The sequence below is a fragment of the Phragmites australis genome, chromosome 18, assembly GCF_958298935.1.
Source record: "Phragmites australis chromosome 18, lpPhrAust1.1, whole genome shotgun sequence".
NCBI lineage: Eukaryota > Viridiplantae > Streptophyta > Magnoliopsida > Poales > Poaceae > Phragmites > Phragmites australis.
In genome coordinates, this window is record NC_084938.1 from 24508591 (window position 1) to 24533821 (window position 25231).

The 25231-nt window shown below is 42.0% G+C and overlaps 1 protein-coding gene across 2 annotated transcripts; it reads left to right on the top strand.

The window, feature by feature from the left end:
* The first annotated feature begins 21145 nt into the window (after nucleotides 1-21145).
* On the top strand, nucleotides 21146-24431 carry LOC133899145 (oligopeptide transporter 1-like). Of its 2 annotated transcripts, none has more exons than XM_062340099.1 (7): nucleotides 21146-21395; nucleotides 21559-22007; nucleotides 22094-22173; nucleotides 22315-22887; nucleotides 22957-23215; nucleotides 23301-23483; nucleotides 23592-24431. In XM_062340099.1, the coding sequence occupies exons 1-7, from the start codon at nucleotides 21320-21322 to the stop codon at nucleotides 24213-24215; spliced, it is 2244 nt and encodes a 747-aa protein (XP_062196083.1). In that variant the 5' UTR covers nucleotides 21146-21319; the 3' UTR covers nucleotides 24216-24431. The 2 variants fall into 2 exon arrangements, with proteins under 2 accessions (XP_062196083.1, XP_062196082.1); XM_062340098.1 differs by having other exon boundaries at nucleotides 21148-21395; nucleotides 22094-22191.
* Nucleotides 24432-25231: the final 800 nt, after the last annotated feature.

Consider the following 25231-nt stretch of genomic DNA (forward strand, 5'->3'; position numbering starts at 1 on the left):
AGGGGGAGGAGGTGTGGAGAAGAAGGTGGTAGGTGAGAGAGCGCTGGCCTAAGTCTTGACTCTTGACTATGGTAAATGCTATGGATATAAGCCACTTAGCTCTCGTTCTTTTTTTTTTCACAGGATGAAAAAATTTGAATTCAAGTCTGCCAATTTTTTTCTGTGACGAAATATTTGGTATCTAAAAATCTTTCATGACGCAACTAAAGAATCGCCATAGTTTATATTTTTTTAATGATGAAACCATTTATATTTATGTATTCCTGAAACGTCACAAAAGTAACGGCTGAGTTTGCCTGCCCATACTATTTCTGACAAAATTGCTAAGTCGTCATAAATAGTTCATTATTTAGGTGTTTTTGTCATAAAGTTGAGATTTATTGTAGTGTGTTCATTTCATAAAACCCCCAAGGCATAGCAGTGTGGCCAAGTAATCCCTTAAGAAAATAAACAGCTAAGGTAACCCCTAACTTTACAAAATCAGGTTCAATAACCCTCTAAGGTGGTTTATTGTGACGATTTTATCTAGTGTCACTTGGGAAGAGTGCTTTTTTTTTCCAACTAGGAGCTGACATGTACATAAGCTCACACGTAGTACCTCCTTTTCTCTCTGCCACACACACCTCACATGTTAGGATATTCTTCAACCTCCATACAACTTCATTGCTTCCACTGCCCTCTCATCTGCTTTCCTTTTAGCTTGCTAGGTACCACGCCTTCGCTAGAAAGAAGCGGTCGGGAGGCACGCGAGCGCAGTGAACCCTCAAGTATCTTTCCCTTTTCCATTCCCATTTAAATCGCAGATAAGGCCAGTTAAATATGCATTTACCGTCACCCTTCCTCCCGCTCAGCGGCTGTACTCCTCTCTTTTCTGCCTCAAGTGGCAGTGGGCTGGGTTGGGTTGAGATACTATGGGGTTTAGACCTGGTAGGGGTGAGGGCGGGGGCATGTGTGAACTTCGAATCACGGGGCCATTAGATCGCTCCCGATTCTTGGTAGGTTCAAAGCTAGGGTAGCTTCTGCACATGTGGACCTATTGAGTCACCTGAAAGAGGTCTAAATAGCCCACATAACACCTCCACGGTCCACAGTCCCGGAGCCCTCGAACCACATTGCTCTAGACCACGCGCGGTCCACGCCGCCGCCGTTATCGTCGTCGCGAGGTCGGGGAAGACAAGCTACACGACAAATCTAGGTAAAGTTGCGGCAGGTTTCACTTCCCCATGGGTCTTGAGTCCCTGCTAAGGTTGAGAGATCATTTTTTTTACCCGATAAGAATTTTAAAATTAGATCAGATTTAATATCTCGAGTTTCAGATCGCATACGTTCTCGCTTCACCGATCCTAACTCCGGCCGGTTGCTACCCTTAATTCTGCCCGCGCCTTGGTGGCCCGACTCTTGCCTCCCCACTCAGTAGCCCGGCCGCCCCGGCCCCGCTGCCGCCCCCATGCAAAATGCTCACGGCGCGCGGTTGAACCTGCAGAAAACGCGCGCGCCGCCCGTGCACCCAGTTTCCCCGTCCCCAACACGGCAACACCGGCGCGGACGCGCGGCTCCCACCGAGACCGAGGCACCGCTGGCTCACGAGGTCACCTCCACGCGGGCGGACGTAGCTGGCATGCGACCACTTGGAGGTACCTCCAAGAGGGCACCGAATCTGCAGTGAAATACGGGCACTTTGTGAAGAAGCGCATGTGCTTGGTCTGAGCTTCTCTCCTTTAAGACCAGTTCATTTTCAAAAGATCTTTTGTTTCGTTGTGGACGAAGTCCAACAAAATAGCACGACTAGCAACAGTTGGTGCCGAGTTGCAGGGATTATCTTTACCTTTTCATACGATTAGCCAGCGTTACTCTGCAAGCTCTGATCTGATCTGCTATAGGTTCCGGAGGCATGCACTTTGAAACGTTTCATCGCCAGATACCCTGAGCAAACAACTCAGTGATCCTGATCCACAACAGTGAGCTGCCGACAGACACGCAACTACTACACTTCCCATTGGGAAGCCTTGTCCTTTCCATGACAAGTGGACTGACACAGGCATGCAGCAGGTACACAGCGATGCCTGCATGGTACAGAGTCACATGCCGATCGAGCAAAGGGTCGGTTCTTCTTGAATGCCGCAAAGGACCTGTTCGGCTCGTCACATATATCAATAAAGGCCACTAGTGCAGGGCACCTTCAGGCTTTATTGGATCCAAGTGATGCCGTGACAGTAGTACCAGCTGGTACGAAATTATAAATATAAATCATTTTAATCTTTTTTAATTATTCTTTAAATATAAGTGTTTTTAATCTTCTATGTATTTTTTTCTCTTCTTATTCTTTTTAATAAATACTATCACTCTCACAAATAAATAAATTATTTTTTTCAATACAGAATAAATAAGAGACAACAAGGTCATTTAATCTACTTTCTTAATCCTTATGTATGGGTCTAAAATAACCTATATTTACAATCAGAGGATATTGTTCACTTACAACTATGCTGGCTTAAAGGCTACTCCCAATGCTCTAGGTGGCTTATATCTTAGACATTAAATTCATGATCACATACGGTAAAACTTGATGTAACAAACAATTAAATAAGAAAAGAGAAATAGTCAATGTCTTACGAAAAATAAGTTAGGTTGGAAATACTACAAGAGATAAGAAACAACTCAATACGTATTGAGATTATGTATTGGGAGAATTATTTTTAGAATGTATTTTTATATTATCTTTTCTATAAGAAATAGCTATACATATCCTACATCGGAGTGGCGTAAGTCATGATTTGTCCACCTCACCCAGACTATATTTTCGCTCTTTGGATCCAGTGCCGGTAGGCATTGGTGGTACCCACAAAGAATATGCATTGCTGTAGTTGGTGGCAAGTTGACTTGGCCATGGACTCGCCGTGGTCCCCATAACTTCGGCTTGTATCGACACGGGTGCCATACTAGTTGGACTAGCCACCAGCTATTTTTGCCGAGTATGCTGTACATCCCCAGATCCCCACATCCACAATTTTATTACGACTAGTATTGCCGATGGAAGTTAGAGACACAACAAAATGAGTCGAATTCTATTCTATATTGATCTTTTATGAGTATATGTATAAGTGAGGAGGCGTCTGTTTGGAGACACTCCTTCTAAACAAATGTCTGTTTGTTCTATGGATAGGAAAACTGTTTGGCGGTTGTCGATATAAATTATTTAATCTCTAATAGTCATCCTCGATCGATACCGGCCTATTTGTATACATATTATCTTAAAAACTTATTAAAAATCTCATAAAAAATATGAGAAGAGTAATAATGGTATGCTGTTAAAACTTCTTTAAAATTTAGTGAAAAACAAGGAGAAAATGATATATTATACTATATTGATTATTGTTTCTTTATAAACTTATATGAGAAAATCTTTTAAAAAGAAAACTTATAAACGAGTTCAGAGAACAATAGATATATCTTTCATACATCCTTTAAAAATCCTGTAAGAAAAATAGGAGATATGACATATATTCTTATATAGATATTGCTTCATTAAAAATCTTTTCGGAAAAACTTTGTAAGTAAACTCATAAAGAGAAAAGAAAATATAGTACGTAAGAAATCAGCAAATGAGACACCATGTGCCTTCTATTAGTTACGGGTTCATTAAGGGCGTGTCACTAATGTGCATTCTGATCAGGACCAGTCATTAGTGATAGGTTGTAATATGAAACATCACTGATAATAATAGTGACAGATCATTCTAAACCAGTCATTAGTGACGGGTTAAGTTATGGTCCTTCACTAATAACCAACTTATCAGTGATGAGTCATCCTAAACTAATTATTAGTGACGGGTCAAGTTGTGACCTGTCACTAATGATAGTACTCATCAGTGCGAAACTTTGGTAAGGGCTCTGCTTGTGGTATTTGCCATTGATTAAAAAACAAAGAAATAGAATCATACGACTGTTTTGTAACATGCTAGTCTCCATCTACTCAACAAGTGTTCCCTGTTGAAATAAAACACAATATTTTAACTTTCCATTTAAATGCTCAGCAATGCAAATATGATCTTGACTTATTCACAATTTTTTATTTTTCTTTTATTTTTTCTCACCTCAGCCGTGCTGGAATAGGAGTCATTGTATATTTCTACAAAATTTGATGTCAGGGGTAACGGTTATGGATACAAACGCTCGTTTCGAAAACAGTGTAGAAACTACATGAGGCGAGTAATCAATCTTGCAGGTCGAATTTGCCTTTGAAATTTTTTCCAAACTAGACGAAGTGGAGAGAAACTGATGTAACTTTTTCTGTAGATGTTTATATAGGATAAAAACATTAAAATCAGAGTCCGTATGTAAAAATTATACCCATTTTACCAAAGCCACTCTGGGTCACCAATCAAATTGCGATCGTTTGCATGAGATATTCAGAAATTCATCACATATTAATACAAATTTGGATGAAAAATAATTTTTGCATGTAAATTATAACCCTCAACGAAATTTAGCAAAATCAATCATTAGTGACGAGTCAAGATTACAACTCGTCACTAATATTTAGTCATTAGTGATGGATCACGTTTATGTCGCACCACTAATGACCTTTAGCAAAGAAGGTTAAAAGAATAAAATATCATATTTCTATCGTAACTATGTGATAGCAGAGGTGGTAAGGTGGCTATACGTGCGAGGGAGAGATCGTAAGTTCGAATTCCACGGAACACAAACTTGAAAACAATGCGAAAAATAGCATGACTTGTGAGGCATATGCAATAGCGTTGGGATGGCTCGGGTGAATTTTTTTAAAACTTTTTTCATACAAAAAACACGAAAAATGTGCATAAGTCGTTAGTGACGGGTCAAGATTACAACCAATCACTAATATTCAGTCAATAGTGGCAGATCATTGTTACGAACCGTCACTAATGACTGAACATTAGTAACGGATCACGGTTATGACCCGTCACTAATGATCTTATTAGTGACGCGATAAAAGTGATGGGTACGAGACCTATTACTAATAACAGTTATCACCTGTCCCTAATGACTTTTTTCACGTAGTGATGGTGTATGAATATGTTAACATTTAGGAGGAGACTCCACATGATCCTTGCAAATTTTGAAGTCGTTGTATACCAATACTATGAACATATTTTTTAATATCGAAGTTTATAAGGATTTTATGAATAAATCTGCGAGATTATCATAAGATTTAATTTGCAAGGTGTTTATCCCCCCCACATTGTTGTAACTTATGAGAATAAAATAATTTAGTGGCAATATGTTGAGTGATATTACTCTTTATGAAACATGTTTGTATCTGTGCAATATAAGCAACATTATTTTTTAGATAATGGTTGATGATTCAATGGAATCAATACCACATGATAGTTGTATGTGATTTATCATTCTGTGAAGTCATGCACATGTATGTGATATTTCAGAATGATAGGTAGAAGTTGCCTCTGGAATCTGTTTTGATGACTTATTTTAGAAGGCTATATCACCATAAAATCAGTCTTTGATCTAGCATTATGTGGATCAGTTATATAGTCAAAATATGGATATCTCACTATGATCATATCTTGATTTTTCTGATAGAATAAATCTAGATCTTTGATGCCATAAAAATTTATATGTGTATATGCTCTTTGACTCCCTTCTAATGGCATTATTGGAGTTGCGTTATTTGAGCTAGCAAGTTATCTGCAAATGCAATATTAGACATCTTCTGATTTGCAAGATACATAAGTGCTTTGATGATACTAAGATATAAAGTTTTAGAATTATTATCTTTTCATTGTAAACTTAAGGTATGAATGGATTTTGATTCATACAGAGGGATTGAATGACCATAATTTGATGGATATGATTGTATAATATTATTTGGATATTGGTGAGCTGATGAATAAATATTTCTAAAAGAATATGTTTAAGTTGTAGACTTTAGCGAAATATGATTTTACCCAAATCATTCATCTCAAATTCTATCTTAAGATGATTATATACTTTGTCGTGTGTGGTTTAGAGATGATATATAATCCAATTGAAATTTTATTATAAACACATATATGTAATCGTCGTGGTTGGAGTAACCCTTATGTGAAAAGAACTTATTTAGTTAGTTGTACCACAATCAACTTAATTGTTTGAAGACATGGAGTGACTTAAGTTATACATAATTTATATTGCGATTTCTATTTAGATTCAGAACACAAAGTCCATTATAGACTTATATGTCTGAATCTATCTAATTAATTTGATCTGCCAATGATATTAAATATATGAATGTAATTTCAACACATACTATAGGGTATGTAGCATCGTAATTAATGCAGAGTCTTTGCGTGAACCCTTGTACTATAAGTCTCGCTATTTCACCACCTTATAGAATAAAAATCCATTTTGCTTTCATAGAGAAGATATTGTGTTGTTGAGCGAAAGTAATTCTCCTAAATTACTACATGTGGTTTGACCAATTTGAGTGCTGAAACACTCTTCTTAGAACTTTTGATTTGAATCCAGTTAAAGGTGTACGGTCATTTTGAGGATAAATATATGTTGACAATTTATAGTCTTTGTATTGATTGATTTTATGGAATTAATATAGTTTATGGAAATATGGTACTCTTTAACTCTGTGTATATCCCAAAACAATGAAGTTAGGATGTTCTAATGACCCAACACCTGAATTTGTGTACATATTTGTGCTAGATATTTGGATGTTGAACATCCATAGGTGTTTGAATAGTGAATATCCATAAGATATCTATCAATTTGATGTTGATTTATATTTACTGTCTTGATGGATGTTCTCCCCTTGTTTTGGAGAATGCTTGCAAAAATTTATATCCCTTGTGATCATACTTTCCTTCCTCTTATTTTTATTTGGATTTTATGACACCTTATGACGAGTACATCCACTCTTTCTGGCACAATAATAGCGGGATTCAAATTTTTATGACACTTTATGATGAGTAAACACATATGACAGATTATTTACAATATGTTGCAAATACAAGATATTTTAAATAAGGGTTCGGATATCTGGTATGTGGATATGATGACCAAATATGAATATGTGTAACATTTTCTTGTAATTCCTGATATTCTTTATGGTATTAATCTCCCCTTAATACTAGAAATTATCTTCAAGATTTTATGAGCATATGGGCAATGAATATGTCTCATGTGAGAGACTTGATATATTATATGATTGACGGATAATTATACCTTATATGGATCTCTAATGCCCTTTAATGTATGCTGTTGGTTGATGATATCGATACATGCAAACTGTAACCATTTTGCAGATGGAAATACTTGGATGAGATCAAATTTTTACGTACTAATTGCAACGGAGGGAGCCGTATGATTACAGTTAGATAAATTTAGTTTAATGATGTGATATGTAAAGTCGTATGTCACTAACAAGATGTAGAGAAATTACAATCCTAATTGTAATACGTTATTAGACACGCGTTCTGCCGATTTCGATCAAGAACAGAAGATAGAAGACCGTATGAGTGGCCGAGCCAACACCTCCGCCGGTGGCCACCACCGCGCCGAGGCTCCCCGTCCCAACAACGCTAAATGTTGTGTCTCCACCAATCGGGGCAAGCCGCCACGGGCGCATCGCCTCCACGGTGGTGCGCCTGCACAATAGCAGCACCATCGCCTTCGGCAGCGGTAGGTCGGGAGGTTTTGGTCCCAATGCAAGACCCTACTCTAGGACCCCTCCACCCGGCTTTACTGCCCCATGACGTCACCGGTGACCACCAAAGAGCCACCATCTCTTCATCACCTCCGTTGAACGGCAATCGAGGCAGCTAATAGGCACCCCTACCTTTGTGCGCCACCCCTTGATCTCCTCAGCCGAGGAGGGCACCTTCATCCTTCCTTCGGTGATGTCCAACACCCACGGAGAGGACGGTAGCGCCCATCAGCGTCGCTTTGGCGCCCAGTCTCGACAGATCCGCTCAAATCTCTTAGAGCCGTTGAACTCCGGTAGCTGCACTCCGATGTGCGATGACAAGACAGCGGTGGCGCTCCAAAGCAGTGGCGCGGTGACTACGGCACGGCTACACGACGGTGCGGATTTGTCCGTATGTAATCGAGTCGCGGAGCTCGCAATTAGGCATGCTGCCCTCTGAAAGCTAGGAGTACTTCGCTCCTGCAACCGATTTCCCATGCATCATTGTAGCTTCTCATCAGTGGTTTGCAACATACAATACATACATACAAGGAGTACTACGTTCAGCTTGATTTGGTAGCAATTGGCAAACATATGTTAGTCCAGGGTCAGGGCCCGCCCATTGCACATAGCGTGTGATCCTACGTACGCACATCCAGTGCAACGAACACGAGCTGTATCACACCACTGTAGTCACAAGTACCAAGGATTTTATGATTCGGTGCCGACAGCTATAAGTTTTTTTTTCTTTTCATAACATACACGATCGTATTTATCAAAATAAACAATATATTACAGTATTTACAAATTTAATATGCGTATTCGGTACCTTATTTATCGAAATATATTTCAGTACATCGTGCACCGAAAAAGATGGGACCAACCCATATTTAACACCTCATGTGCCGAATATGACACTGTGCATCATATTCGCCACATGAGATACTGAAAATCACCTGTATTCGGTACATAAAATCGAACTCGATGAGGTTACTGTTTATGCAGCGCAAGTGACGGTGCACAACCCATATTCGGCACCTCATGTGCCGAATATGGCACTGTGCATCATATTCGACACATGAGGTGTCAGGTACAGGTGATTTTTGGCACCTCATGTACCGAATATGGTGCATAGCCATATTCGGCACATGAGGTGTTGAATATGTGTTGGTCTCACTTTTTCGGTGTACGGTGTATCGAAAATGAATTTTTATAAATAAGTATTGAATACGCATGCTAAATTTATAAATATGATAATTTATTATCTATTTCGGTAAATACGGTTACATGTGTAGTCTATTTTTGGATTTTTGAGCTAGTTAGTCTGCATACATGTTCTTTATCCAACATGCCACGTATATTTATTGCAATGTGATGTTGTCTAATAAAAAAATTGTTAGGATAATCTCACGTGAGTATGTCGTCACAATAGTTTATTTTTATATAAAAATGAAAATTTCGTTCAAAGAAAATTATCTTTGCCAATACGCTTTGAACAAATCTTTTGCAAAATCTCTTCCTACCGAACCTTAACCACCACCCACTGTACAGTAATTCCTTTGCATTTTGAACGGGGCTTGAATCTTTCTAGACGACACTGGCGACCATCCACGCGACTCGCAGCGTTTGATATTTCTAGTGCCGATCCTTCTCTACTCTTGCAATCGCACGCGATGTCGCACGAAGATTTTAGATGAGGGTTATTATTATAAAGCTATTTTTTTATATATGTAGGTCTTAGTTTATAGTGGTTTATATAATAAACTGTTTAAGTAGTAGTCTATGTCAGCGTATGGTTATGGATTGTATGTGGAAATACGTGTAGAAATAGAGTTATTTTCACAGACAGTTCACATAGGGAACCGTTCATATAAATATCGTATTTCTACAGACGATTTATTATATTAACCGTTTGTGATAATAGAGTTCATTTTTACATGCAGTTTATATAAGTAACCGCCTATAAAAATACGATATTTTGCGGTTTTTTATGTAAACCGTTGGTAGAAATGGAGAATTCACATAAGGAACTTCATTTGAAAATTTATTTTCACAGATGATTCCTTATGTGAATCGCATGTGATAATATCTCTATAAACAGTAGCTATATGTGGGGGAGCTTTATTCAAACAGAGCTCGCTGTCTGGATATAGCAGCTCGGATGCGGTAACAAGATTTGAAAACAGAGGGAGAATGTTTTATTTTTGAATTCCTTGGAAGAGCCATTGAAGGTAAGGATATCTCATCCCTAGCTAGCATCTTTTTGAAGTGTAGATTTAGATTTATGGTTTAATTATGATTTGGATGTGATCTGGAGATACTTATGGTTCTAGCTATTTAAATCCTCGAATTAGCTAAAATTTGTGACAAATATTGATTAAATTTTGTAGATTCACGTAATTATAGCATTATATTTAAAAAATATAGCTTCAATTTGATGTTTTATATCCACTAGGAGGTTTTTATCATAAATGGAGATTTTTTTTAGATAGATCTAGATATAGAGGGAGAGAGAGTAATGAATACATATTGTTTTGAGCTAATTTTTTCTATTGTAGATTCAATTGCATAGACATATTGTAATCATATAAGCCCAAATTTTCCCTTTTTTAATTTTTTATTATGATTTTTTTATTAATTAATTTATGTATCTAATTTTGTGGTTGATGTTAAAGATGGACAAAGTATGGATGTACGAAGCACCGGACATGGAGAAATATATATCAAAGGACTCTCTGTTTTTATTGAAGCTGCCGAAAATGACGTTTTGACTAAGAAGACAAAGAAAATATATTTTCTATATTCTGACTGTAAGAACTAGAAATTATAGGACAAATCAAGCATAATCAAATTATACTTGATCTTGAGAGGTTTTGTCGAGGATTACATATGTTTGTCCAAATACGACAAACAACGTACATGCGAACCAAACGACAGCATCACTGCTGATCAAGTGGATGATGATGATGAGGGTGTCGAAGGCGACACTGATGTTATGATGGATGATGATATTGATTTGGTTCTAGAGGAAATGTTACGCCACACATAACCGCATGTTGTATGGGACAAGAGGGGTTTAGATAATTTCGAGACATTACAAAAGGCGTCGAAGGAACTTTTGTATGAGGAATCGAAAGACTGTGATAAGGAGTTCATGGTGTTGCATTCGGTGCTCAAACTTCTAAGGTTGAAGGCTAGCAATGGATGATTCGACAAGAGTTTTTAGATCTATTGAGTCTCTTAGTGAACATACTTCTGAAGCCTAACTTCTTGCCCACCACTACTTATCAGGCGAAGAAACTTATTTTCCCGTTGTCATTGGATGTGCAAAAAACACACGCAAGTCCGAACCACTTATCCTATATTGTAAAGAGTACGAATCCTTGGATAGATACCCAGTGTGCAATGCGAGTTAGTACAAGAGGAATGATGATTGTGAGGACGAAGATGCTTCCACCAACGTGAAAAAAAGAAGAGTAATGCTGGTCGTGATGAAGAAGAAGAGAAAAAGTCATGCCATAGTGATGTGGTACCTACCAGTGATCTCCCGCTTGTAGCATTTGTATTTGAACGCTAGAGACTCTGAATTGATGTGTTGCCATTTTGATAAGCGCAAGAAGGATGGAACTAAGCTTCGATACCTCGCTGATGCTAGCTAATGGAGAAAGTTTGATGCCATGTATCCAGATTTCGCTGAAAAACCAAAGAATTTAAGGTTCACGTTGAATACCGATGGAATGAATCATTTCAGTGACATGAGCACCTAACATAGCAGTTGGCCAGTGGTCCTGGCTATCTACAACATTCCTCCATGGTTATGCATAAAGTGGAAGTATCTTATGATATCCATTCTTATTCAAAGACCGAAACAACCTGGCACCGATATAGATGTGTTTATAGAAACATTGATCGAAGATATGACAAAACTATGGAACAATAGGGTTCGGGTGTGGGATGAGTTCCGACGATAGTACTTCACGCTGAAAGCCATGATTTTTGTTACCATCAGTGATTATCCCACCTTTTTTCCCTATCAAGACAGGTTAAAGAGAAGCAAGGATGTGTAGTGTGTTTGGATGAAATCACGTCTATGTACCTTCCGTACTTACAGAAGATAGTGTACATGTGACACCGACAATTCTTACTCAAAACTCACAAATGCCGCAAGATGGAGAAATATTTTGACAACACGATTGAGTAAGGTACTGGTCCAAAACCTCATAGCGGGGCATTAGTGTTTGAAATGGTCAAGAGTATCAATGTTGTTTTTGGGAAGCCGATGAAGGGTAAAAAGAGGAAGAAAAGTGAGACGTTGATCGGCATGCTGTGGAAGAAGATGCCGATTTTCTTTTAGTATTTGCCCCACTGGAAGGACTTGGACGTTTGCCAAAGCATCGTTGTCATACACATTGAGAAAAATATGTGTGATAGCATCATTGGCCTCTTACTGGACATACCGAGCAAGATAAAAGATAGAATCAAGTCACGTAAGGACTTGGTGCATTTTAAAATCAGGCTAGAGCTACACTCTAAAGATAGACCAAATGGAAAATATTATCTTCCTCCGGCTAGCTACTCTCTGACACCTGAGGCGAAAAAAGCATTGTGCAAGTGCTTACGTGGGGTAAGAGTCCCGATTGGTTACTCATCCAACATTAAGAAATTAGTCGCAATGAAAGATTTAAAGCTAATTGGCATGAAGTCTCACGATTTTTATGTGATGATGACGCAGATGCGCCCTATTGCAATCAGGGGTGTCAAGCTAGGATACATAAAAGTGGTCATCACATAGCTGTGTCACTTCTTCAATGCAATTGCTCAGAAGTTGATCGATACTGAAAAACTAGGGGCTCTACATAGTTACTTGGTAGAGACTCTGTGCCAACTTGAGATGTGATTCCCTCCATTCTTTTTCGATGTCATGGTACACCTCTTAGTTCACACCGTGAATGAGATAATTGCACCGGGCCCTATATTCTTACATCAAATATATGTGTTTGAGCGGTAAATGGGCATTCTCAAGTTCTATGTATGGAATCACGCTCACCCAAATGGTTCCATGATCGAGGGCTACAATACTGATGAAGTCGTTGAGTGTTGCATCGATTACATAAAAGATGCTAAACCGATTGATGTACCTGTATCTCGACAAAGGAAAGAAAAGATTCATCGATCATGATTACAAAGAAGTGGAAGAAGCATATTTTACCATCTTGCAACAGCTCTAGATAGTGGCGACGTACGTTGAGCAACACCTGAATGAGCTTTACATAGAAAATCAAGGCCGCTCATATGATTGGACCTTGAAAGAGCCCAAGTGTCGCTTCACCATATGGTTCAAGAACCAAAATCTTCCAGATGGTGAATCTGTAGATAAAAAAGGAAAAATATTAGCTTATGGTCCATAAGTTTAGTTACGTTATGGCAAGCGTATGATATTAATGGGTACACATTTTATACCAAATCAAAGGATAAGAAGAGCACGTCCCAAAACATCATCGTTCGGATAGAAGCCTATGATACAACAAGGGAACAGATAACCTATTATGGGTTCATAAATGAAATTTGGGAACTCAACTATGGAGTGAATCTACAGATCCCCGTCTTTCAGTGCAAATGGGTCAAACACCCAAATGTCGTGGCGGGGGACAACTACGGGTTCACAACTATCGACCTCAATATTGTAGGCCACAAAGATGACCCATGAGTACTTGCTGATCACGTCGCATAGGTTTTCTATATAATCGACCCTGCGAATGAAAAGAAGCACGTAGTTGTTGCCGGAAAATAAAGAATTGTCAGATTTGAGAATGTGGAGGATGAGCAAGAATACAATCAGTTCGATATTGTGCCGCCTTTCGGAGATCCATAAAAGATCAAACTTGTAGAAGCAACCCTCGATAGATCTGTGAAGCCCCACATGCGCCTTGATGGTGTAGGAAAAACAGTTCAAGGTAAATAGTGTCATGTTATGTAACTTAGTTTTCAATGTGACATTCATGTTATGTAAATTAATTTTCAATGTGATATTTCATGTTATATAAATTAATTTCCAATGTGGTTATTGATTCCCAAAAGTGACAAAAAATGATAATATCCAATAGACCTGTCAAAAACATATTTAAAACGTTTGTATACGCATTGCCATGTAAAAAAAAATGTAATACAACAATATGATATATTGTTTAAAATATATGCATATAGAATTTGTAATAGAAGAATATTTCCAATGAAATAATAAAAATAAAAGGTAAATGTATTTTCACAGGCGGTTTATAAAGGAAATCGTCTATGAAAATGAATATTCACAGGCGGTTTGTTATGTCAACTGTATGTGAAAATCTATTTTCACAGACAGTTTGTTAAGTGAACTGTCTGCGAAAATACATTCACAAGCGGTTTATTACGTCAACCACCTGTGATCAAACATAGCTCTAGAGGAAAAATATTAATGCTTTTTCCTCCGCAAAAATGTCTCTAATGTTGAATTTTGATGGAGTTAATTTGGAATTGTTGTCTTCTTTTTTTCTAGCATAAGAACTGTCGGTGCACACTAATGCCACTTTTGTTTCGGTTGTGGAGTATCCCAATAGAACCATTTGCTGAGTAGATTTGTTATGGAAATAAAATGTTTATGCTTCACTTTGAACTTCATGGCAGAATTTGTTAGTGTGACGACAAAGCCTTTCATGATTATTGCCATCTCAAGAAGCCACTACCTAGATTGCCAATTTAGAATGCCATGCCTCTTTGCCAAATAATCTACACTCAACTTAATTGCCTTTCATGATTGTTGCCATGATTATTGATGAACCATTGCATACTTGTCACTTTTTTCTAGACAACAATAATCCGATGATTGATTAAGTATCATGGGGCAGAAGAGGATAGTGACCTCTAAGAAACTAGAAGCAAGCAGGAGGTCGGACAGGAGCCTAAGCTCCCTAAGAAACCAGAAGCACAGAGGATCCTCGCAATAGAGGGCTCTCCGACACAGAGGATCCTCACAATAGAGGACTCCCTGGCATAAAGGATCCTCGCAATAGAGGTCGCCCCGACATAAGATAGGGTGGATGTAAGTAGGAGGTCGGATAGAAGCTCAATCCTGCACTAGTCGTCCTCCTCCGACAACAGCGAAAGCTCGGGCTCGTATCACAGCCAGAGCCCTGTTCCATGCGATCGGGAGAGCCGACATCGGAAAAGTGACAAAGATTACGATCCCGTTGAAGATGTAGTTAGTTGAGTCAACACATTTTATACTTCTTAAATAGAGGAATAATTTTTGTTTATGTCAACTTTCCTTTTTTTTCTCTCTAGAGGGTGAGGGTGCAATGATCTTCGCGTCGATCATCTGCGCCACAAACTTCTACGCCCTCTGTGCCTCTGGGGGTTTGAAATGAAGACGAGAGTGAAGAAGAAACAAGTTGCCATCAAACACTTATACAATAACGTAAGTCAGTGTTAAAGGGGAGCCTGTTGCACCTTGTGAGGCCTGCACCAAATTCCATAATAGTTATCGATTTCTTATCAAGGAGTTCATCTCAATCACTATAACTGATTGGCGGTTGCTGCCAGATGAGACGAAGGAGTTCCTATGGACAACATTACAAAGAACCATCCGATTCCCCTCGGGAACAAAGGAAACCACCAAACAGAATGCACTGAAAACTATGGGAAAGAGCTTCCAGCACTGGAAGAGTGAGCTAAATAAGGACTTCATGAAAAATAACTTTGTACCCTTTAATAAAAGCAGAAAGATTACACCAGACAAATGGGCAGAGTTTGTCTGGCAGAAGACCACAGATGAGGCCATTAAACTGGGTGAATCGTTCAAGCTCTTTGTGAAAAAAAAACAAGTACCATCATCACCTGGGCTCATCTGGGTACACCCCCAAAATTTTTGAATAGAGGCAAGAAGAAGAGGCTGCTTGAGCTAGGAAACCTAACCAATTGGAAAATTATGATGAGCGAAGCAGGAACTGGATCTACGCTCGTTCAGAACGAATCGAGTCTGGGGACTTATCCTTCAAAAGCCCACAGACTATGGAAGTGACCTAGACAATTTAAGACGAAGGGTCTCTGGAGCCCGATAGGTAGAATGCCTTGCTTACCGAGGCCTTGGGGAATAAGGAACACCTAGGTCGTACTCGAGTCATCAAATAAAAATTGGGCTATAAGCATGTGTTCCTAGATGCTGTAGGCCAGTATAAAATCTGTAATAGATATAAGAAGACCTTAGCGGAAGAGATACAAGAACAGGTTAAGGTCCAGTTCATGAAAATATGGAATGAAAAGGAGAAGGAAAGGGCGGCATTAGTGATGATAGAGCAACCAACCAGCCTAAGCTTTCGAAGCAGCGTCGGGTCCATGCAGGCCGATAACCTTAGATATCCTATGGATAATATCACAATGGCTACCCCTTGCATGCTACATGTTCTAGTCGGCAAGGGAGACTTCATTGTCGAGGCTGCCACTAGCCAGACCATTCCAGGCTGTATGTTTCACAATCAAGACATTCTGGCCGGTTATACCAAGGTACAAATGAACTCAATACAACCACTTTTCATGAAGTACAAACTAGACATCAGCACACCTGAGGGTATTGTAGCAAAAATGATCCTATTAGGTCATGATTGTGATTTTGGTGATTAATAACAACATAATCAATGTGCACAACATGTTTGTCAAGAATATATATTAGTAAGTCTCATAGATACAATACATGATGAAGTCACTACAGCCAGGATAAAGTTAGACTGAACTAGAGAAGTTTCAGGAAGATTTGACTTACCGGATGGTCTGGTGTTCTAGGTGTTGAACTCACCGGAGTATATTTGACAAAGGGGAGAGAGGCATGAAGACCTCACCGGAAGGTCCGGCGATCAGAGAAGATACACACCGGAGCATTTTGTCCAGAGAAGGTTACAACCATTGAAGTTGAAGATCAAAGCACCAAATGGTCCGGTGATCAATATGTTGCACACACCAGATAATGAACATTGCAAATGTTAATTATTCTTGCCATGGTGGCTCAAGCTCCAAAGTGATCATGACGGTAAGGAACCGGAAGAGAGACTAGTGGTGAGACCTTGTCTTGGTGGCTCATCTGGTTGGAGGTCTTGTCTTTATGACTTGGTGGCTCAAGAATCGTGACCGGATACCACCCGAGAGCATATCCTTTGTGGAGCTCTAACGTTAACTAGGAGTGGCATTCATGCTATCGATATCATAGGATAAAAATCCCTTATGCCGAGTTTACTCTCTCTACTTTATTTACGTTTCTGTAATTACATTCTTGCAATTTACCTTCTTAGATATGTTGCAAGTGCTTTGATCGGTAGAGTAGACACACTAGATAAACCTAGAGCACATTTAGATTGAAATTGATATAGGTTTATCTTGTGTTGTTTTTAGAGCTAAAATAGTTCTAAGTGTCATAATTCACCCCTCTATTAGGACGTCACCGATCCCTTCAGGTATCAAGATTCTCAATGAGGTTGTTGGCAACTTCATTCTGTGGCCCAGACGGGATATCATCTTCATCCATCAGCAATCACAATCGCCAGCGTCACGGCCGCACCCGCGCTCATCATCTCTGCCTCAGGCACCTTTGCCGCAGCACCAAGCCTCTCTTCCTCAGGCACCTTCACCCTCGCGCCCAGTCTCTCCACCTCAAACACCTTTATCCCAGCGCCAAGCCTCTTCGCCTCAGGCACCTTCGCCCCCGCGCCCAGTCTCTCCACCTCAGACATCTTCGTATCGTGCTTCACTATCTGTGATGTCGGCACCTCCGCATCTAGTGTTTGCGACTCTGGCGTCTGCGCCTCCAGCGGCTACGCCTCCAGCACCTTCACCTGAGCATCGAAGAGTCCTTATCATGGTTACCCCATACGAAAAAACTCTAACATCTCCGGTGAAGAGGTGGCTTCTGTCCTCCAAAGCAAAGGCATCATCCACTCCAAAATCTCTAATGAAGGGTGATCTCGCGAAAGTGATCGGTAAAATATTAAGTACCCGTCAGATGGATTTCTTGTCTACACCGGATATTCCTGAGAAATATGAGAATGGCAAGCCATTTCTGCTATTGTTTCAACTCTAAGAAGGTCCATGGGAGATGAGGAGATTCCACGAATGGTACATGAGGGCATATCGCACGGGGTTCTCCATAATCACTACTTCTGTCCCTGCTAATGTTTTTCTAAGCGGAGACTCATATCTCATGATAGATTTTAAGGACGTGCACGCTTTATTCCACCACGACAAACTCGACATCAATCTCATAAGAGTGTTGCGCCTGTAAGTGCCTACAATCTACCCATATGTTCATAAGTTGCACTACCCACCGACAGTGGCCACTACTACAGAACACCCCTTCTTTGCCCTATATCACTATCAATTCACTAAAAACCAATAGTAATATAATTATCATTGCTAGTTTGTAAGAAAAATAGGATCATTGCTGGTTTTATTAAAAATAAGCATTGATAAATTACTTATCAATGCCAGTTCACTAAAAACCAACAATAATATAATTATCACTACCTGTTCGTAAGAAAAATATGATCACTGTTAATTTTTATCAAGAATCAACACTCATAATTTACTTATCACTGTTGGTTTAAAAAAACTGACAGTGAAACCCATCTCGAGGGTGATTTTTCTAAGTACTTGCCCACACCCCTCCACTGATAGATATTTCGTAAGTCCCGACCCACACCCGCACACTCATCTCATCTCATCTCTCTCTTTCTCTCTCTCTCTCTAATCGGCCTCCTCCTCTCTCGCCGGCCTCCTCCTCCCGCGTTGCACTGCAGTCCTCATCACATCACGCTCCTCTAGATCTGTAGCTTCACCCCCGCCCTCGCCCCTTTGCAGCTTCGCCCATGGCTCACCCGCGATGAGATCCTTGGGGGGGGGGGATGCTGGGAGGGTAGTGGCATATGTATCCGTTAAGGGGCGACACTAGGAGGGTGGCGGCACGTGGGTCCCAAAGGGGCGGTGATAGGAGGGCGGTGACGCGTGGATCCATGGAGGGGCGACAAGCGCGACAGTGGGGTCCCGTCGGTGGGAAATGAGGGGCACGACGGCGAATCTAGTTGGATCTCATTGGTAGATCTCGTCGGTGGGAGCCGTGGCAGTGAGGAGCATTGATAGTTGGTGGAGTTGCAAGGTTTGTTCCTTTTTCTTTTTTGCTTTGTGAAAAAGGCATCACTGCCGGTTTTAAACCGGTAATAATAGTGATTGCACTACCAGGTAACCGATATTGATGCCGAGTTGCTCCAACCTTTTGGGGTGCCTTACTTGAGACACCAATCCTAAGAACCACCGGACTATGGTCCAGAATTCTATCCGTGTTCAGCAGCTTCCGACTAGAATCTCACGTACGTGATAACGTGAGTATGCTGTGACGAAATATCCTTTCAAAAAAGTTCTTCCAAAACAATTTATCTTGGCCTCTTGACCTCTACGTTTTGTACTAAAATTCATCCAAATTAACACAGCTGTAGCAAACTGTTTCTCCTACCTAACATTGACCACCACCGCCACCACATAAACGTACAGTAATACCAACTCTCGCTGCTGTGGGCTAGAGCGATTAATTTTTGTCAGTGTCGAATCTTGGTTAGAGAAAAGAATCAAGATGCGAGGGATCAAGAAATAAGCCGTTCACACGCGGCAAGATCATCAACCGAGGCGTTGATATTTGCAGTGCCAATCGTTCTTCCGGCAAATGCACGTTGTATAAATCGTGCGAAATATTCTTGAATCCTGATAAGGTTGCCTCCTATTATTGTGTTCGTTTCAGTGGCAGAAATGATGGTCTCCTAGGTTGTGTCAGTATCAAAGCATCAGAGATTCCCGGCGTATCCATGTATACCGACACATCCTCCTTGGCATTATATATGTAGCTGTGAGTTGCGAGCAATCCAAATTGCGCTACTAATGTGCAGCTGAATTTTTGGGGGTTTATTGACAGATACTCTTCAGTGAAGAACTCAAGTGATCATATACATCTTGGATGCGGTCGGTCAAACGTTGGTGTGGCCTTCTCAAGAAAAATAAATAGATTATCGATTCTTGGTGCTCCATGATATTTCTAGGACCCTGGCTAACTAATTTCTTGGTATTTAAGTGCTTAGATTTGCTCCCTTCTCAAAAGCAAAAACACTTGTACTCAGATTTGCTCCCTACTGCTGTCGTAGTGGAAGCTAAAATAATATTGATAAGACTGACGTTACGTCATCGTTATCGGTTTAAGACAAAACGCTTCAGCTGATCCCAAGTGTAACGTCTTGTAACATCTCTAACCGGCTGCTACTCATATTTTATCTTTATTCCTTGTATTTAGAGGTTTCTTATCTAGATTCTACCTTATATTTTTTAGCGCATTACAATCGAATCCTCGTATTTAACCTCTATATTCGAATCATCTATATTTTATTAATATCTTTGTAACTCTCTCTCTCCCTGACCTTCCTCTCTCTCTAGAGCCCCTCTCCCAACGCCAGCCCGAGCTCCCTCCCTCTCCCCGCTCATTCTCTCTCCCGACCTCCCTCTCTTCACGCCTCCACAGCTCAGCGCGGCGGCACGGGAGGGGCCGTGCATGGGCACGGCGACGTAGTAGGGGGCTGTGCAGTGGGGCCATGTGTGGGTGGGGCGGCACGAGAGTAGGCTAGCTATAGATGAGGGGTCAGATGAGAACCCCTAGATATGAAGGATGAGGAAGAAGATTTAGAGCTCCTCAAAGAAACGGGGCCTAATGAAGGTGATTTTTAATCTGTAGTCCTTCAAAAATAGGGTAGGAGTCAAATGAGAGTTCAGTTAAAGATACTTTTAGAGTTGCATTCTACATAGATGTAAGCCTGAATGACTCTTAATATACTCACAAGTTAACATCTCAGGTACTGTGTTACTTTGTCAGGGATACCCATATGCTGTCATTCAGCAAGAAATTGACTATTTTTCAGTGATGGGTTTGTGAAGTGATACGTGGGTCTATCAAGCATCAACTATGCCTTGAGCTGTGCTTGACAAGAAGTTTGTCAAGCATGGGAGAACTAAGCACAGCTAGGAGAAACTCTTGCTCAAAGAGTCACTAGCATTGCATTTCAAAGAACAGTAGCTGGTTTATTAACCACCATTCACATCAAAAACCTTTATCCATCATTTTTAAGCATTTGGACATAGTAATGTCTGTTATATATAATCAATTAATCACCATAAATAAAAAAAAACTACTTAATTATTTGCTAAAATGCTGTGCTATAGATAGTATCGTACTGCAGATGCTTCTTCATTGGCTCTTTGTCAGTACCAACCTTCATGTCATCATAAATAGTCGAGCTGTTCCTTCACAGCTTTGAACTGCATGCCTATGTAAATATGACTGTGCAAGGGGACCATAGAGTTGCGGAAGAGGAAGCTTAGTTAGGTGACCATCCTTTCGAGCATCACTCACATAAGTGACATTTACTTGCCAACATCTGAGAGGATGAAGACGACCCTTAACCTTTCTATTTGTCACTTGGCAGGAGCAACTTGCTACCAACACGGCCTCTAATTGGACCATCTTCTAAGGTGCCCCATCCTCAGAAAGCTTATAAGCAACATAATCTTAGGTGAAAGGTTGGCAAGGAGCGCCGGAATGGAGCCGCAGCAGGTCGAGCTCAGCCACTCCGATGGTCGGAATGCGAGGCCGGACACAGAAGATGAAAAAGCAGGTGCGTTTTCTTGCTCTTGACAGAAATCTGACGAACTTTTCATCCAAAGCAGCAATACTCAGCAGCCTGAAATGAAACATGCAAGATAAAAGGATTTGTTTCAGTATGAGCTTTTTTCTTCTTCTTCTTTTCACTGCAAGTGAAGCAAAGATTTTCTGCTCAGATTCTGCAGAGGAAGTAGACGACTGCCCAATCGAGGAGGTCCGGCTCACGGTGCTGATCACCGACAACCCGGCATTGCCGGCATTGACGTTCAGGACATGGTTCCTGGGGCTCATCTCGTGCGCGCTGCTGGCCTTCTCCAACCAGTTCTTCGGCTACCGGCAGAACCCGCTGTACATCTCCTCCCTCTCGGTGCAGATCGTCGTGCTGCCGCTCGGCAAGCTGATGGCCGCCTGCCTCCCCAGGAAGGCCGTCAGGGTCAAGGGCACCAAATGGTCGTTCTCGCTGAACCCGGGTCCGTTCAACCTCAAGGAGCACGTCCTGATCACCATCTTTGCGAACACCGGCTCCAACTCAGTCTACGCCGTCAGCATCATCACCATCATGAAGGCGTTCTATCACCGGGAGATCCATCCTCTTGCCGCAATGCTGCTCACTCAAACCACTCAGGTAAAACAAGCTTTCACATCCAAGTAATTTTCAGTTCATCTTTCTTCTTACACTGTCTTGAGTTCATAAATATGTTTCATTTTCAGTTGATGGGGTATGGTTGGGCTGGCCTCTTTAGAAAGTTTCTTGTGGACTCCCCCTACATGTGGTGGCCTGCAAATTTGGTGCAAGTTTCCCTCTTCAGGTCTCCACCACACCCACCCTTTCCTCCAATCCATTTGTTTCTCTGATCACCAACCTGTCCTTCAGCCGTACCGAACTAATCGATTATTCAGGAAAAGATTTTGAATTTTGATTGTTTTTTCAGAGCTCTGCATGAGAAGGAGAAGAGGCCGAAGGGAGGGATGACCAGGTTGCAGTTCTTCCTCACCGTGCTGATCACAAGCTTCGCCTACTACATTGTGCCTAACTACCTCTTCCCGACCATCTCCACCATCTCCCTGGTCTGCCTGGTGTGGAAGAATTCCGTGACCGCGCAGCAGATCGGCTCCGGCGTCTACGGCCTCGGCGTCGGGTCCTTCGGCCTGGACTGGGCCACCGTCGCCGGCTTCCTCGGCACGCCGCTGTCCACGCCGGCATTCGCCATCATGAACATCATGGCCGGCTTTTTCCTCATCGTCTACGTCATCGTGCCCATCGCCTACTGGACCAACGCGTACGGGGCCAAGCGGTTCCCGATCATCTCCTCCCATGTGTTCATGGCCAACGGCAGCCGGTACGACGTCAACCAGGTGCTCGACCCGAACACGTTCCAGTTCAGCCAGGCAGGGTACGATGGCGCCGGGCAGATCAACCTGAGCATCTTCTTCTCGTTCACCTACGGCCTGAGCTTCGCGACGCTCGCGGCCACCCTGTCCCACGTCGCCCTCTTCCACGGCAGGTACTCTACCGGCGAATCAACCGCGATCAAGTAGAGATCTTGGCGCGCTGAGATTGTTCTTACACTCAGGTCGATATGGGAGCAGACGAAGGCGACGGTGCGCGCGCAGACCGGCGACGTGCACACCAGGCTGATGAAGAAGAACTACACCGCCGTGCCGCAGTGGTGGTTCCAGGTGATGCTGGTGCTCGTGCTTGGTCTCTCGGTGCTCACCTGCGAGGGCTTCGGCCGGCAGCTGCAGCTGCCGTACTGGGGCGTGCTACTGGCCGCCGGCCTGGCCTTCTTCTTCACGCTTCCGATCGGCATCATCACCGCGACAACAAATCAAGTAAAAAGCTGGCATTTTTACGGTTGTCCCTCGGATGAATCTGTGTTCTCCATTATCGGAATGACCATGGGTTGATCATCTGCAGCAACCTGGGCTGAACGTTGTCACCGAGTTGATCATCGGGTACCTGTACCCGGGGAGGCCACTTGCCAATGTCGCCTTCAAGACGTACGGCTACATCAGCATGTCTCAAGCGATAATGTTCCTGGGCGACTTCAAGCTGGGTCACTACATGAAGATCCCGCCGCGGTCCATGTTCATCGTCCAGGTGATTAATCGATCATTTGATTCCATCTTTCTCAGGTAATTAAGTTTTTCTAAAGAAAATTTCTGTAACAATTTGTGGCCGCCGTCGTCTCGTCGGTCGAACTCGCAGCTCGTAGGCACTATCGTGGCGTCGTCGGTGTACTTCGGCACGTCGTGGTGGCTGTTGGAGACCGTGACCAACATCTGCGACCCGTCGAAGCTGCCGGAGGGCAGCCCCTGGACGTGCCCCGGTGACGACGTCTTCTTCAACGCGTCCATCATCTGGGGCGTCGTCGGCCCGCTGCGCATGTTCGGCCGCCTCGGCCTCTACTCCAAGATGAACTACTTCTTCCTCGCCGGCGCGCTGGCGCCCGTGCCGTTCTGGGCGCTGTCCCGCGCGTTCCCGGGCCAGGCGTGGTGGATCAGGCTCGTCAACATGCCGGTGCTGCTCGGCGCCACGGGGATGATGCCGCCGGCGCGGTCCGTGAACTACCTCATGTGGGGCGCCGTGGGGCTCGCGTTCAACCACGTCGTGTACCGGCGGTGCAAGGGGTGGTGGGCGCGGCACAACTACGTGCTCTCCGCCGGCCTGGACGCCGGCGTAGCGTTCATGGGCATCGTGTCGTACGCCGTGCTGCAGTCCAGGGGCGTCAACGGCGTCAACTGGTGGGGGCTGCAGGTCGACGACCACTGCGCGTTGGCAAGGTGCCCCACGGCGCCCGGGGTCAGTGCCCCTGGCTGCCCCGTGCAGTAAGCTGCCAGGGCGTTGTCGTCTGGGTATCTAGGATAATTAGCAGTGTAATGGTAGTATTAACGTATAGCTAATCTCGATCAGAAATGATTAGAATGAAAGACAAAACGATACACGCAAAGGCACGTTCAAATGTCCCTTTCGTGAACACAGCTGTATGTTCTAGTTCTACTGGAGAAGCAATTGTATAAACAACCTTCAGCAAAGCTTACTTCTTCAGCCAAGTGCTTCACTTTTCATCATTTTAGGGGAACATGAACTGTAACACCAGCACTCAAGAAGTCAAGAGTTGTTGCATTGTCGTACAGACTACAGAGTCTCTGACGGACATGGTTCAACTTTGGTGTAACAACTTCAGTCATGCATCCCAGAACCATGAAGAGCTCAATTCTATGAAGCCAAATGATGCTACGTTATTTTAGAATCAAAAGACTGCGCTAGATGAACTTGTTTTCCGGGTTCATCTTTGTTCCTGCGTTCACATACGCATGAAATAACTCGAGCAATAAGTATAGCACAACTGGATCGATCCATAGGATTTTGCAAAATACCTCATTTTGTCACTGACAAAGTGGGTTTGTCTTCACCAGTTAGTGAAACAATGGATGAAGGGTTTTGCAAAGACATAAAGAATTGCCCTTTAAAGACATGTATTCCATCGGATAGGCTACATATACAATTCAGTATCTTTTGGCTTCACCACTAATGTTGACAAATGGAAGCTAAAAATACGAACGTCATCCAAGAACGAAATAACCTGAACAGGTAGGATGGATGCTTTAGTGTGCGTTTGATTGGAGAGAATATGGCTATCCATATTTTGTTAGATGAGATGATCCGATTTTTTTTTGTTAGTAGTATGGATACAGCGATCTAATTTTTTTTAGTTAGACAGATAGAACTTAGTTAGGGTTAACCAAAATTTTATAAGACCCACTTGTAATATATTTAGTTTTTCATTAAAATATAATCATATGAGATCTCGTTTTGTTGATTTAATTACAATGAATACAATAGTA